Raw genomic sequence first — 17,117 nt, 5'->3', positions numbered from 1 at the left:
CATCCATTCAATCCTTTAATATCCCCCCAAAGGACTCTACAAAACCTGAGACCCACATCAAGCTATTGCATGACAGTGTCGGTAGTGTGTGTATACTGTATATATGTGTGTGTGTGTGTGTATTTGGTGTGTTTGTACCGTCTTTGGTAGTGATGTCACAGATGATGTTGACTTCGTTCATGGGAATCTGCCAGTGGGCTTTCTCTTCGCTGAAGCTCAAAGCCCTGCTTTCCTGTCTGTTGCAGGGATAGCCCTGAACACGCAGGAACACTGGTCCCTGGGAACGCAGGACACACTGTTACTCACACACACACACACACACACACACACACACACACAGGAAAAGTATGCACACCACACTGGTCTTTGATGTCTAGGGTCGAGCCTCTGTGTGGTACCGTTAGTCACTGAGTCTAATTCAGTTTGACTCAGACAAAAAGGCTGTTTGTTTACGTAAACCTGTATCTGCCGACACATAAAACTGGTCTGAAGTGCTGTTTCAGAGCATTTCCACCACACGGGAGGGATATGAGGGAAGGGTATGTGATTACCTTGATGTCTATAGGGTGTGTCTCAGTGGGACAGAGCAGCTTACGGCGAGTGTTGCCCCCCTGGTTGGTGGTCCAGTACCCTGACATCCTGACCTCTGGCAGGGGCAACCTGGAGGTTAAAGGTCACATGGTGACGACATTAACTGGTGCGACCTGAATAAATGAGCCACTATTACATGAATGAGAGTCTTAAACGTATGAAGTATGAGGTAAGTTGAGGAGTGATGAGAAGGAAAGGCATGTATTTTTGTGTGCAAATAGTGTTCTTGACAGAGCAACTTGGCCCAAACCCTGTTGTTTTCTGATTTTCCATTTTGGGAATTAATGGGTTGCTTTCACTAACACCATTTTGCATCCCCTATTGAATTAAAACGAATTCCCCCTAGGAAGGGCTCAATAAGGCCACCACAAAATGGTCTCAGATGGAAGCTGTATTCAGCTCTGTGTGGGATTACTTGAAAGCAAAGGATTAAAATTGAACCCACTGTCTCTAGAGTGGGTAGGGCCCATATATGTGGGATAAGAGTGTGTGTGTGTGTATGCGTGTATGTGTGTGACTCTCTACTCGGCTTGTTGTGTCTGGCCAGATGTTTACTGGACACTCTTCCCATGAATCATAGCTGGGTTCTGGCCACAGCCTTATTGGTTGCAGGTGGGGTGAGAGATGCGACACAACCACAATACACAGAAACTCTCAGGCGGGAAGAAGGGTTGGAGGTTGGACAGTCCTCTGACCATAAATATTTCTATGAATGGAAAAGCTCAACACATGAGACAAACTGGTTCTAGTTTTTTCCATGTCCAAATTTGGTAATCAAGAGTACAAATATTTGCTTTTATGCATACAAGATGTTGTGGGTAAAACAACTAGTCCGTATCTAAACTGTTCAAGATGGGTATCAAATCACTAAATTATGGATCCCATGGATACAGCAAATGTAAAAATTAACTGACACAGAACTATAATATGGAGCACATAATATATAGAATTAGATATATAACCGTTCAAGGAAAATACTTGTTTCTTCCCTGCTTTGTTCTCAAGATCATTGCACTTGAGGGATATAGGAAACTGAATTTATGAATGTGACAAGTCAGAATAAAACCACAGGAGACAGAAGAAACAAATATTTTCCTTTATTTAAGAGACAAAGCTACACATAATGAAATTACGTATATTAGACCTTACCTTTCCCTTGTGGAAAAAGAAGGTGAGGTAATGTAATCTGAATGATCTAGACAGACATTAAGTTAACACTTAAGCAAGCAGTGAGGAGACTTCATGGAAGCCTCAAAGTGTAATCCAGGGAATTCAGCCCAAGGGCTAAAACAACATTATCCAATTTCAAGGATTTCATCCAAGTTAATCCAAGTTTAATGTTACAAATATGCTATAATCACTGATTGAAGTCTGGCAGGTGAGACATGTCAAGTTACTGTGAGTATTCATCCTCTAAAGGCATTTTAAATGGTCAATAGAGCAAGGTATATTTGAATAATAGACCAGGCTCTTGATGGTGTCCTAGTACACCTCATCGCATTCAACAGCTAGCACTACGGGGAGTGACGACTAAACCTTACATCATTGAAAGGTTTGGCCAATCATTGACTGAAATCCTTTTGATTATTTTGACTGATTAGTTCTGCCTGACTGCAGTTCAAAACACGCAGGATTTGCACATCCTGGGCAATCTTGGTGGTTCCTGTATCTGAGACAAAATCAATCAAAAGTATCCTGGGAACTCCATTTCAGTAGTGATTTGACCCTCCTCTAGTAGTGGTGACCTGCTGAGGAGGCTCTGTAGCATCTTCTCTCTAGTGAGGTACATCGCACAGTCAGGCAGCTGAGCCAGTAATGCCCATGTCATCTACAATCCGTCACTCTAACCCTAAACCATACTGACTGGTCTTTGTCACTATCAGAGATTCTGACATGGGACGGTAGTGTAGTGAGTGGTATGTGTGTGTGTAAGTCAGGTACTGTAAGTGCCTGTCTGGGCCCATAGTGTGTTGTTCTGGTGTGTGTGTGTGTGTGTGTGTGTGTGTGCGTGTCATCCCAGCCTCTGGCGTCCTGATGCCTTACTCCTTGGCCAGGTTGACGGAGCTGGGCTTGGCTCCGATGGGAATCCCGTGCTTGTGCAGTGCTTCGATCAGGACCTCCCGCATGTCCTTGTTGTACGAGTCGAAGTCAAAGACGTTTCGCACCACGTTGGCCAAACCCTCATCAGGGAATTTCTGTTGGGAGGAGAGGTGGAGGAGGAGAGGGAGGGAGGGAAGAAGACAGGCAGTTAGGGAGGGAAGGGGGAGTGAAGAGAGAGAGGGATGGAACAAGGGAGGGAGTGATGGAGGTAAGGAGGGAGAGAGGAAGGAGAGAGATGGGAGAAAGGGAAGAGAAGAGAGGATGGAGAGAGGAGAAAGACGGATGGAGGAAGCAAGAGGAAAGGAGGGAGTGAGGGAGGGGAGGGAGTGAGGGAGGGAGGGGAGAAGTTGGGCAGTTAGGGAGGGAAGGGGGAGTGAAGAGAGAGAGGGATGGAACAAGGGAGGGAGCGATAGAGGTAAGGAGAGAGAGAGGAAGGAGAGAGATGGGAGAAAGGGAAGAGAAGAGAGGATGGAGAGAGGAGAAAGACGGATGGAAGAAGCAAGAGGAAAGGAGGAGGGAGTAAGGGAGGGGGGGAAGTGAGGGAGGGGAGGGAGGGAGAGAGGGAAGAGAGAAGGAGGAGAGGTTGGGAGGGAAAGATGGAAGGAGGGAGGGAGCAAGAATAGAGGAAGGAGAGAAAGGGAGGAGAGGGAGGGAGGAGGAAAGAAAGAGGCGAACCAGGGAAGACGGAGGGGAAAGAGGACGGAGGAGTTAGGAAAGACAGGGAGGGGAGGAAGAGAGGGAGGGAGCAAGAAGAGTAAAGGAGGAATTGGAAGGGGAAGGGAGGGGAGAGAGGGGGGAGAGTGACAGAGGGAAGGAAGAAGGGGTGAAGGAGCGAAGGAAAAAGGGATAAGAGAACGGGTAGGGGAGGGAGTAAAAAAGAAAAAGTGAGGGAGGAGAGGGAGGAGAGAGAGTGAGGGAACAGAGGGAGTGAAAGGGGTCAGAGAAGGAGAGAAAGTTAATAAGATTTACAGTTCCACAACATGGGGTCAATACAGGGACAGTTAGTCTGGAATAACACATGCAATCTGAAAGGTAACTCATTTCTAGATCCTGACCACAGCACTGGGTGCAAAGGTCAGCCTGCTGTCATTCTCTAAGGCTCTTTGTCTTTATCTGTGTGTGTGTGTGTGGGGGTGGGGGTGGGGGGGGAGCTAATATGGGCTTCATAGCCCATATTAGAGATATGGGCTATGAAGATGAAGATGCTGCATTGTAACTATGGTGATGCTGAGATAGCAGGCTGGTGAGTAGGTGAGAGGGAGAGCAGAGAAGCAGAGAGAAAGACTGCGAGAGAGAAGAAGAAGTAGAGGCAATTTCCATCCAACTGGCAAGCAAATTTTACACAAACAACTGAAGTTTGAGGAAAATTAAGATAAAATCAAATCAGATGTGTTTCCAACAGCTGGGTTGAAGCGAACAAAAAGGCTTCCTGAATGTCAAAACAACACACCCACAAGAAAAAGAGACGTTCATGAATTGATTAGTATTGGGCAAAATGCTATTGTTCTTTAGTGTCAGCTAATGTTGGCCATATTTCATGCCATCTGGAGATGAAAATGGAGCATCACGTTAATTCAGGGAGAACACTGAAGTCATGCACGCCTTCAGCTGATCAGTATCACCAATCACATTCAAACAAGTCAAAGAGGCGGCCTTTATCATCTGACAGCTCAGATTCTCACTTTGCTGATCATTCATACCACTGCGGTTATGCTGCTTACTCCTACCTGCTACTACAGTCTCTGCCTGCTATACACTGCTGTTACTGGTGGTGCTGTTTTCTCCCTCCACCACCCCAGCCTCCCTCTGTTCTGGTTTCTTATTAACCATACTTTCGATGGCATCTCTCGCCTTGTGCATTATGTATATTCTATATCTCAGGCATATGTGTCTGGGGTTTTTATTGTGCTCCCCGCAGAATCTCTCACATGCTGCTTGGATTCATTTGGGCAGCATCCTCAAGAGCAAAGCCTTTTCTGACAAATACAACTGTATAACCTTTTGTTGCTATAAATGGTCCAATCTCCTTTGACGCAAGTGTTTCTGACTGAAACATAGAAATGCACTTGGCAATATTCAAATGCACTAATGCAACTAACAGCCATACAACCATGATGGACACTTTACACAGTGAGAGACAGCGGGTATGATATTTCTGGGAGTTTGCAATGGACAGATATTCGCAGACATTTTAGAATATCCAAAACCACTTTTCAACTGTTGTGCGATAACACTAAACCATTTATCAAGTCAATCATGCTAAGCCTACACCTTTATTCATTCAGCAAATGCATTACGATTGTTACTTATCACATAATTACGTCAGCCAAGGAGGTAATGTTTTCGGTGCCGTTTGTTTGTCTGTCTGTTAGCAGGATTACGGAAAAACTACTGGCCCGATTTTCATGAAACTTGGTGGAAGCATGGGCCAAGGAAGAACCCATTAAATTTTGGAGTGGATCCGGATCCGACTCACGAACAAGCAATAATAGCACAAAGGATCCGACTCATGAACAAACAATAATAGCATGAACCTTGGCGGAGGTCTGCGCTCTCTGAGTGCAATTCTAGTTTAAATTACCTTTATCAACAAAAACATTTTCCACCTCGAATTCTAATTTGATACATCATAATCTGAAAAAAATAACTAGCTGAAGACTCTCACTGATACAGATATAGAGCAAGCAATCAATCATTCGCTTCCAACACACACAGTTGAGGAAGACCAGTGAAAAATATTTTCTCCCACAGCACACTGGGACACACTGCTCTAGATAATGCTCTACATACAGATACAGAGATAAGATATGCTATATGACGTTTAAAGTGGCAGACAACAGTTTCTGGTCATATCACTCCAACAGCACTATAGCCTTAATGTAGCTAATCACCCTGGTAGGGACTGTATTTGAACATGTGTATTGTATGTGTATTTAAAAAGCCACAGGCCTTATCATTACTTAACAGCCCTGATGACTTGGGCACTTTAAGGCCTATACATTACACTATTAGGCATATATATTATTACACAATCAATAATGGCAACATCCCAACAGCTTTAAACTAAAACACAAATCTAATGTAAAGAGCACTGGGTGAATTGACAGTATTGATCTGTGTTCCCTGTGACCACAAAACTGCCCTTGTGTCCAAACGTGAAATGATAATTAGGGTCTACATTGGGTCTACATCCAATAAACTTTGTTTTATCATTGCAAGGACAGTCTTTATTTATTGAACATATATAATTAATGTGATTATTAGGTCAACTTAAAGGATTTTGGTGTCTGCAAAAGTAAGTGACAGCACTTCCACCGTTTTTGTAGAATGACCCAAGATCGTTTTCTCAGCTACAGTGGTAAGCAAAACATTATGATGTCACAGTGAAGTTGACCTTTGAACTTTTGGATATGAAATGTCATCACTTCATCATTTTATCCTATTAGACATTTGTGTGAAATTTTGTCATAATTAGCGTATGAATTGTCTTTTGTGAGGTCACAGTGACCTTGACCTTTGACCACCAAAATCTAATCAGTTCATCCTTGAGTCCAAGTGGATGTTTGTGCCAAATTTGAAGAAATTCCCTCAAGGTGTTCCTGAGATATCGCGTTCACGAGAATGGGACGTACGGACAACCCAAAAACATAATGCCTTCGGCCACGGCTGTCGCTGGAGCAGAGGCATAAAAAAAGAAAGCGTTGCTTATTCCCAAGCAGCAATTTAGATTCTGACTAAATGAGCCTGTATCTGTCCCGCTCTAGCAGCCGTCGATAGTAGGCGGTGATTGATGACAGAGCAGGGAGGCCAGTGGGGAAATCTAACATACAGGTTTGTCCCTGCGCATTGAATTATTGATCCGGTACAGGCTCAAATCCCTCTTTCCCTCTTCTCTGAGCCCTGCTCTTTTGGTCTTTCACTGTCCTCCTCTTCCTCTCTCTCTCTCTCTCTCTTTCAGGGGTAAATGCTATGTGCTCTACATTTCTAATGACCTCGGAGCACATGGAGATAAAAGCATGCAACTACAGTGATCATTAATTGTGTACACAATATAGACACACGCGTACACTGGTGCATGTACACACACACACACACACGAACGCACGCACACACACACACCCTTCCCTGTCCACACAAAATGTCCCCTGTCTTCCCTTCCCTGGTGATTAATGGCAGGGCAAGTATAAATAGCAGCCTATAGATGAGAGGAGGGAAGAGGAGGGGAGAGGAGAGGAGAGGAGGGGGATGAACAGGGTCTATGTAAACACAGTATATGTACAGTGTGTACATACACAGTATGTACTCTGCCCTATTGGACCACACTGTTCCTAGATGGCTGGGGATGGATGACATGAGTGGAGAAGCTGCTCATTGCTCAAACAACTAGATTAGAATGGCAACACTTTCAAACAGAACAAAAAATATACTGGAAAACATGTGCACAATGACCTCTTGATTTATTGACTAAAGAATCAACTGATCGAAGAAGATGTTTGAGGCGCTAAGATTACTTTGTCACCAGCATAAATTGTCATTTTTGTCATTCTTACCATTGTCACCGTTTTTGTGTTTTTTTTTATCACTTCACTTCTATGTGATCTATGTTTTATCACTGTGCAACTAAGCTAACTAAACAAAAAATAAAAAATACATTGCTCACCAAATGTGTTGTTCACCAAAGTCTCTGGGATACCTTCAAATAGACTTAACCCAAGGTAAGCCATTGAAGTACAAGGATCATCATTGACTCATTCACTGCAGATGCAAATGGCTATCATTTTGCCTCACTAACATTTAGACATATGTGTCTTTATCAGAGTCAAAATGTGTTGCTTCGACTGTGCCAATCTTCCAAAGGGCATGGAGGTAAAACCTGACTTTTTCTAACAGTCATTCACTCTGTTGGATGGATGTGTGCACGATACAGAGCTGTAGATCCAGAATGCTGAGGGAGATGGAGGGATGGATGGTTACATGGGTGGATGAAGAGATGGTGTGTAGCAGTGAAACATTGGAGGGAGGGCAGGTGGCGAGGGTGGGGGTACTTTGGCACAGAGGAGATACAGCGAGAACTTTGTTGACAGCATCACACATGATCTGTTATGACAGCTTTTTCTGTCTTTCTATTTCTATCTTCCCCCTCCCCAAAATCATTCTTTCTCCCCTGCCCATGCTGTCTCTCTCTCTTTCACTGTTCACCATTTCTCCTGGCCTCTCCCTTTTACTCTCACGCTTTTCATTTCATTCAGGCTGCCAGAAAAGAAGACTTAGAAAAAACAGAGTACAAGAGAAAGAGGACAGAGATAAAGAGAGAAAGAGAATCAGGCCAGTGGGCAAACCTTCAGCTAAAGCCCCAGACAACTGGCTTGTATATGTCCATTGTTGTGTGGCTGTGTATGTATATGTTTGTGATTTATGGGATTTATGGATGATGGCCTGTGTGTGTATGTTTGTGTGTGTGTGTGTGTGTGTGTGTGTGTGTGTGTGGTCCAGTCAGTCAGCTCTTTGTCACAGCAGTGTTGCGAGGGAACCCTCATGCATTATCCAAGCTGCTACCAAGCATCCATCTAGCAGTGCAAGTTTTTAAGGTCAAGTCTTCATGAATAATAGATTAAAAAAAAAAAAAAAAAGTCTGGGATCAAATAAAAAAAATAAAACAGAGGTGTTTGTGTGTTGCATGGGTACGTATGTGTCTGTTTGTGCGCCTGTGTGCGTCTCGTCACCTGGAGGTGTTTGACGATGTTGACCACCTCTCGGGTGGAGTAGGGGTAGGTGATGGTGCCCTGGTCGGCCATGGACCTCAGCTCTCCGAAGGCGGCCACCAGCTTCTGGAGGGTGGCGTCTGGGACGTCGGGGCCGTACTGCTTCAGCATGGCCAGCTCCGCCTGCGGCTTGGGGTTGTCCACCGCATGGCAGCTGAAGATGTCGCCTGTTCGGAGGATGTCAACCGGTCATACGTCTACTTTTTTTTTTTAGCTTTATTTATTCGGGGAAGATTTGGGGTGCTCTTAGGGTGTGGTCACACTGTTCAGCTTTTTTTGTAGGAAAATCGCTGCCTCAGCCACATTTTGTGCAGATAATCTGAAAAAGCAGGTCAGTTGACGTGCACTTTGTTTTCCAGATGCCGCTATCAGCAAACAGTACTTGTGTCCAACTCTCAAACACTTAGCAGAAACTCCACAACACAGCCAATGTGCTCCATGCTGATTCTTCATTATCACTGTAACAACTACTACCAACTTTTCTGCTGCTACTTCCGCCATTTTCACTCTGGTTTTAAACTGTCAGCTGCCTACTTAGCTGCCTCTTCTATTTTGTGATTAGTTGGCGTACAGAAGCAGTCCATGTCATGTGCACTCCTCTAAAAAGTTGAACTGTTCTCAACTTTAGAAAGCGTTCTGCTCTGCCTAAAAAAAATGCCAGACACAGCACCTTGACAAAGCGGCCTCTCCCACCGCCTTTGGTGTAAAAAAGGTGCTGGCAGTTTGAAAAATGTGGAATAGTGTGAACGTACCTTTATGATCTTTTTCAGCAGCTCTCTGCTTCACACTCTTTCAGTTACACACATTCACAATTGGGCACCGCTTAGTACAACCAGTCTTCTACTGTTGGCCACTAAGTAGCTCTGATGGATCGATTGGAGGTTAACTGCCTTGCTCAAGGGCATCCTGAATGTAGTTGTTGAGGGGGAAGAGAGCATGTCTTACTCATTTTCCCTGGACAGATTTTCCTAGTTGGAGGTTGAACTGGTGACACTGCAGTCACAAGTTTGTTTCCCTAACTGTTGGATCAGTGGTTTCCAAACTGGGGTCCTTGTAGAGGGTCGTTGGCAAAATGAGGGATAGGGATTTCACTAATATATAATTCATTAGAGGCTCATACAATGAGAGAATATGTAAAATGGCCTTTATAATAAGATGTGTCACTCTTGTTTCACTCTGTTAGCTCCCTGCCTACAGTACAGAGAGTCAAAAATCTTCATCAAATGAGAGTCTGGGGTCTAAAGCGAATGTATTTGGGGTCCTTGACATGAAAAGTTTGGGGACCCTTGCATCTACTTATGGTTAATAGTGGTAACCTTAACGGTAGAGGAGCAGGGCCCGGAAGGTCACAGGTTTGAATCCTTGTGAATGTGTAACAGTACAAGACTGTGGTGGGCTGCCCAAAAATGAATGAAGCTTAAGTGCAGCATTGATGAAAAAAGTGTGTTCTGTCAACCTAGAGTGCTAAATCAAGATAAAATCAAACTTAACAAACTTGGATTTTATTTCCCAAGGGCTTCGATCAAAGACCATTGACCTTTGTAAACCAATGAAAAAAATACAAAAGACAATATTCAAGGTTTTCGGGAAATCCAAATGCAAAGGTTTTTTCCAAGATACCGTAGGAGCGAAAACAATTAGATCAGATCATCTGACAGCAAACATCTCAATCCCAATTTCCTTTCCCAATTAATCTTTGAGCTACTTGCTTCTCAAAGACGAGAGTTTGTCATTTAATAAAAAGAAGATCAGTACTCATCTGCAGCAGGAAGTGTGTGTGTGTGTGTGTGTGTGTGTGTGTGTGTGTGTGTGTGTGTGTGTGTGTGTGTGTGTGTGTGTGTGTGTGTGTGTGTACCTAGAGCTCCAAAAAAGTCGTTCCCCAGGAAGGGGAAGCCAGGTCGGTTAGCCAGGACGAGCATCCTGAAGTCTGGGTGCATGACTATGGTGTTCAGCCTTCCGTTGGCCTTACGTAGATCTTAGGAATGGACATGATCATAGTTAGTATGACAGGACAAACAAATGCCCAACGATGGACACACACACACACACACACACACAACAAGCACTCTCACTCTTCCCCAATCTTTTGTCCTTTTTGGTCTCTATCCTCTCTTTCATTTTTCGTTTTGCACACACACCTCTACTGTCCCGATACCATCGGTGCAGACGCAAGTTTGTCTGGGTGTGTTTACATTCCTCTGGGGAGGAAGAGCCTCTCAGGAATGGAGAAGCTGTCTGCAACTAGTTTGATTACGTGGGAATAAGTGGAAAAACTATGTGTTTACAGTCCAATGTGGTCCAAAATCTACTGGTACCTGTCCATAAAGGCTTTTATCCTAAGCCTCCTGCAGCGGCCTGCATCAAATTTTTTACATGTGTTTGTCTTTGGGGACATCCAATCTTCTACTTGTCTGTTTAATGGTTCTGCTTCTGTCTTCACGCTGTATCTGGGACATGTCTCTGTCACCGTGTTAAACCCTCTGTGTGTGTGAGTGAGTGTGTGAACCTGAAACAATCCTGCGACCGTCAGCCAGAATCATCTCTCCACTCTCCACCAGGGTTTTGAGAATGCAGGTGACGTTGGTGGGAGCTTTGTCAGCCTCATCAATCACCAATATGTGGCCCATCTTCACTGCCTTCACCTGGACACACACACACACACACACGACAAATCAGTCTGTCTATTTGTATTAGTTGCTGTTATTTCTGTTCTTAATCATTTCTTCACTCTAAATTTCTGCTTTCTTCACATCATAACTGAGCTGGGAGTTTATCAAAATCATCAATGAGACAGTTCACCATTGCGGTTGACAGACATCCTGCTATGCGGACTGGTGTGGCGGCTTTTTATTAGGCCACAGTGCAAATGCAGCATTCGTCTCTGGGGATCAAAATGTCACTGCCCAGCTGTTAATATAATGAATACCCACAGGACCAGGACTGGTGGCTAATGAGAATAGCCACCGTCTTTTATCTCTCCTCCTCCACCTCCTCTTTCATTCAGAGAGAGAGAGAGAGAGAGAGAGAGAGAGAGAGAGAGAGAGAGAGAGAGAGAGAGAGAGAGAGAGAGAGAGAGAGAAGAAGAATCAGGCCAGTGTTAAAACCTTCAGCTACATCCCCCAGACAACTGGCCTGTATATAGCTGTTTTTATATGACTGTATGAATGTACGCCCAGTACATTCTGTTTTTATTTCTGTTTGTGTGTGTGTGTGTGTGTTAGAGCGAGAGAGAAAGAGAGAAAACCAGAGAAAGACTAATCATTAAACTCATTTAGTGATTAGTGACTCACCCTGCCATCTCAGAGTGCTCTGTCTCTCTGTCTCTCTCTCTCTCTCTCTCTCTCTCTTTCCTCTGTTTCTATCTCAAATCTTATTCAATAATAAGAATGACATTTATTTATATAGGATTAATCTACAAGCAGAGTTTACAAAGGAAGCAATACAAAAACAATAATAAAATGAGATGAGAGTTATAATTAGGGAAGTACTCATCATCTTCCATCTCTCACAGACGTTTAATTAGGGTATTAACCAGGGAGAACTATCCTGTAAAAGATACTTCAATGGAGGTGTATGTGCATGTATGGGTGTGTGTGTGTGTGTGTTGCTGACTGACCAGTGGTGAGTCCTCATACACGATGATGCCATCTCGGACTGAGGGCTGCAGGGTCAGAGTCTGAACTGTTGTATCCCTGGGAGAGAGAACACAGGGTTACACACACACACACACACAGGAGCTGGATGATGAAAAATTACACTTTTTTCCACATAATTTATATTTCAGCACTTTTTCAAAACGTCAAAATCATTGATTTGCTCGGGTTGAATATGATAAAAAGATTTTCTCTGACATGTAGCTTGGCTTAAGGGATTTTGCATACCACCAGAAAACCTTGTTAACGAGGCCTTCAGGAACACCAAGTCGGATTTCTCTTCCCCTCACAAGATTGCAGTGTACATCACTTCCTCTCATAACATTTACATCCTTTGAAATTGACAGTTAGCACCTCCTCTTGCTTGTTTCTCCATTTGCCTGGGTTGGAGCTGCACACAAAAGTTTACTTCAGTATTACATAGTGGCTACATGTGGACTGGATACACACTGCATTTACACTTTGTTGTTAATGTGGCCAAATGGGTCTCTGACCATCTCCAGAGGCGGTTTGGGTGATCGGATCTTCAATCTGTCTTCGGTGCGTTTACATATGGATTTTTGAACACAATCTGATCACACGGGATGCATGTTCATGCCAGGTGAAAAAGGGGGTTGGGTCGGCCAACAAATGAAATGTAGAATTGAAGGATTCTCCCCAATAACGTCAATCCCCTGTGGCTTTCCAAAATTATCTCCCCCTCTTTCTCTGACCCTCGCTCTCACCAGCCACCCCGCCCCCCTCTCTCCAGCACCCCACAGCGTGACCCAGGGGCTGTCCTAGTTTCCTTCCTGGCTGGCTGCATCTCTCTCCTCTTTCTGAGCCACATCTCTGTAGGCCTTCAGTTAGAGGCTCCCTGAAGCCACATGCACAGATCTGCCTGCCTCTGCCCTGCTCTAATATTAGCTGCTGTTACAGTAGCTAACCAGGCCACATCCATGCTCAGCTCCACTTCGACTTTCACAAGACTTTGAGAAACTATGCATACACACACACACACACACACACACACACACACACACACACACACACACACATGCACACAGTCAGAATCAGTAGGCCTACATGTGAGTGCAGATGAGTGCTAGCTACGGTACACCGCAGAATGTCACTGAAATAAAACGACTGGCTCTTATAGTCACCTCTGCTCCTCCTCGGACAATGAGTGACAGATTGAATCTGTGATTGATGTATGATTGTACCTCATCTTCTCTGTGCTGTGTTTACAAGTGATGATTTTTATTGGCATTCTATCTGTTTGTCGCCCGTCTCCCTCCATACAGCCTTAATCAGAGACACCTAATGCATGGTTGCACATTGCCTCCTTGTTAATGCCAGGGTCAACACAAGGCCTATCACTGCTGTTGATTGATCCCAGCTATGTTCAACAGCATGGCTATGGTCAGGTAAGCCACCCTGACCTAATTTTCCTAAGGTGTGATCATGTGTGTATTTATAGAAGTCCTTGTTAACACATGTTTTTTTTAACACATGTATTTTTCCTTTCATATCTGTAAAGTCCTTGTCCTGGTGAAGGATGACCTGGTTTATTGGGGACCGAAATAGTTTTTGACAGCCTTGGATAGAAAGGCTAAGCCTGGTGGGGAGGTGAGAGAAAATGCTGCTCAAACCTCCTTCAAATAGAGTCGCTTTGTTCCTCATGTTTGTTTTTTTTTCCCCACAAACAAAAAACTGCTACACCTCAATAGCATGCACATCTACCACACAAGATAAGTCCTTTTCATTCTGCAAGAAAATGGCATCTCGCTATTATAGAGAGTGGGTCACAGTCTCTTCTTTTCAGGAAGATGAAAAAGAAAATTATATGTGACTCTATCAGCCTCCAAGGCACGCAATCCACCAACGACAGCAGATACAGGTCACTGTTTTGGAAACCTATCTGCTATTAAGAACTCTATCAAGTATCTGACAGGAAAAAAAGACGCAGTATGAAAAGAGAAGGCTGAGTCTGAGAGTCTGTCATTTGTTGATGCACAGAACGGAGAAAGGGTTCTTCATAGATAATTAAGCTGTTAGCCACAAGAGGCTGTGCATTGATTTAAGAAGGTAAAAGGCATCATTTGGCTGTTCTAAAATCACTGTAAAGTGCAGCGCTGGGTTACTGTTTTTATAAAATGGAGGTAACACACAATTGTAATGACAAATGTTTATTAAATCTTTTATTTTTAATCAATAATAATTCATGTTATTCTTCCACCAAGCAATATAGCTCTAGTACTGGCATGAGTGCTGATTTTCCATTGGCACAAAAATAATGAAAATAAATGTTATCACAGATGTGTGCTTGTTGGGTATTGGCAATGAATGGTCTCCTCTGGGCCCTATCCCAATCTTATTAGGTCTGTTTCCAATTGCCATGTATATTCTGACACTGCACACTATGCTGAGTTCCAACTGCCACTGTAGCAGCAGCCTGAGTTTCATTTGTATTGGTTCAATGTTTTATTCTCACACTCTCACATTTTTACACTGCTGTGAAACATTTTTGGGTCAAACTGTGTGCAGGTCGAAATTGTATCAGAGTGGACAGTTCTACGGTAACGTCCAAAACACCTTGATTCCCCTCACCTGTGGAGTTGTAGGTATTCCCTGGGCCGGTTCAGAAGGTGCAGGAACCGGTCCACTATCTTATTCTTACCCACACCCTATGGGACGATACAAATACAAAACAATTTACAATCGGCACATTTCAAGGAAATGAATCTCAATGCATCGACTGTATTTCAGTGACAAAGGCTGGAAAGACGAGGGCGAGGGAGGCGTCTGCTCCATCTGCAGAGCGGCGGCGCTGACAGGGAGAGTTGAGTGTGCCCCATGGTTTTGACGGTGCTGTGTTCTGACAGGGGCTGTTCTCTGAGACTCCCACTGGCTTCCTGCAGAGCCGGCCTGTCTTGGATGGCTGCTGAGTCTCTCGGCCTGTCTGTCAGCCGTCTGGTAAGCTCTGACAGCTCCTAATGTCCAAGCTTCGCCCACGCATGGCAGATGAGCGCACACACACGCACGCACACACACACACACACACACACACACACACACACACACACACACACACACACACACACACACACACATTTCCACCTCTGGACTGCAAGGGTACACCATGTCCACGCTCTCTCCCTCCTCCCCGTCTCTCCTCCCTTAAACCATACCCATTAAGGCCAGACAGGGGGCGCAGAATGTCCCCTAGGATGAGCTCCATGCTTCCTTATGCCCACATTGAGCTGCGTGGAGGAGGTGGGGGTGGAGGGTGATATGAGGGCACAGGGAGCTTGTTTCATAACGCTCCCCTCCACGCTCATCAAGCAGGGCTGTCAACTGTGACCTACTTCACTGAGATCCATTGCTGGATAAAGGAGATAGGCCTATCTCTGCAAGCATCCGCCTAAGGTCCGTTTCCCTTACGTGACATCAAAGAGAGCCCGTGAGATCAAAATGGAAATCATCTTCATTGGTCTTGTACGGTAATTACAGATCTCAATAAGATGTTTTTTTTGGAGACAGAAGGATATTTTTAAGTAAATCTGGAAGTTGACTCACCTGGTTGCCCACCAATAGGAGGTGCTCTCCTAACAGGAAGTCTTTCAGCATGTCCTCCATCACCATCATATGCTGCAGAGACATTTAAACACAAACAGACTTCATTCATCTGGCAAACGAATGATGAATTTGAGGGGACAAGCTTAGTTTGGACATTCAGCTGGACATTGAATATTCCTACTGTAGCCTATTGCTTTTGACATATATTATGAAAAAAAATATTCTTGTCCCCTCTGTGAAGATACAATTCAGCAGTTTTGTTTTGTGTGAAGATTTTGGGGTTTTGCCTCCTCTTCTCCTCCCCTCCCCGTGTTCTTTTCTGCCCTCCCTCTCTGAAGACGGGACAGAAAACAGGTCATTCAGAAGTGGGGCATGCAAAAAGTCTCTCCTCCTCCTTGTTCTCATCTCTCTCTCATTTCATTCTCAAATAGAAGCAGGCAAATGAAAAAGGGCTGAACGAAGACAGAGAGAAAGAGAGAGAGAATGAGAGACGGATGGATAGACCTGGGTCACGTAGCTTCATCAGTATTGTCAGAGGATGTCAGAGTGTCATTTCTGAGGCTGGTTCCTCTCTGGGGACACCAGCCCACAGGTTAGGGGTCGGACACGTGAGTGCATCATGGACTACAAAGTCAAAGAAAATAAAACAGCGGCATACAAACTAATATGTTTCATTTAAACTGACCTGATCAAAATACTAATCAGACAGTGGCATGAAGACTGGTAGGGACTCTGACAGAATTCAGTATAGATGTTCCATTCACCCTGCAACTGATTGGCTGGTAAAAACAACTAACCCTAACCCTAACCCAAGGAATGGCACAGTCCCTGCATCTAATCATTTGCCATGAAAACTTCCAAACCTGCTAATATCAACTAAATTTATGCGGACAAGGAGAGCAATGACTGTTGACTGAAAATACATTATTATTTGGTCAATGTGATGTATAGTAGGTCAAACTATGTTGCTCAGACACACACAGCATAGAGGGAATATTAGTAGTATAATATAGTATAGTCCTTGAATGCGCCCCCTTAAGTGATTTTTAGATATTGCAAATCTGCTTGACCTTTGCTCTCATTATAATGATAAAAAACACAAGATCATATCTGGACTTAGGCTAAGGTACGACAAGTGCCATTCCTTGCCATACTCAGTTGATGCCCATCTACCTGTGCAGTAGTGGACTTTGTGTTTTCAAAGATAGTGGAACTCCTGTGTAGATCAATTAAATGAAATCAAGGAATCAAGGAGTTTATCGCCCGCTGCACACAGAAACCCAGAACAGAATTACAGTCGGATTAGCTTCTTATCCAATGAAGTCCGTCAATAAGAGCAATCAGGGGTGAATTACACTCCACTAGGGAAGATTACAGGGCCAGGCCAAGACTGAGATTAGCATCTCTGAGACTCCTGTGTGTCTGAGCAGAGCCTAGCAGAAACAACAAAGGG

The 17,117-nt window shown here is 44.1% G+C and overlaps 1 protein-coding gene across 1 annotated transcript in view; it reads right to left on the bottom strand.

The window, feature by feature from the left end:
* Positions 1-1,672: 1,672 nt before the first annotated feature.
* The window catches only part of LOC139665855 (von Willebrand factor A domain-containing protein 8-like), a 37,984-nt gene continuing 22,539 nt past the window's right edge, over positions 1,673-17,117 (bottom strand). The window contains 7 exon segments of the mRNA XM_071544857.1: positions 1,673-2,786; positions 8,415-8,620; positions 10,309-10,428; positions 10,960-11,095; positions 12,070-12,145; positions 14,696-14,772; positions 15,665-15,736. Of these exon segments, the coding sequence (XP_071400958.1) occupies positions 2,631-2,786; positions 8,415-8,620; positions 10,309-10,428; positions 10,960-11,095; positions 12,070-12,145; positions 14,696-14,772; positions 15,665-15,736 (843 nt within the window). The 3' untranslated portion in view covers positions 1,673-2,630.

Source organism: Centroberyx affinis, unplaced genomic scaffold (genome assembly GCF_046629955.1).
Source record: "Centroberyx affinis isolate AG114_WGS23_722 - 3 ecotype Tasmania unplaced genomic scaffold, CSIRO-AGI_Caff_v1 ptg004704l_1, whole genome shotgun sequence".
Taxonomy (NCBI): Eukaryota; Metazoa; Chordata; class Actinopteri; order Beryciformes; family Berycidae; genus Centroberyx; species Centroberyx affinis.
The sequence above is the reverse complement of the archived record's forward strand: the minus strand, read 5'-3'. Positions and strand labels throughout refer to the sequence as shown.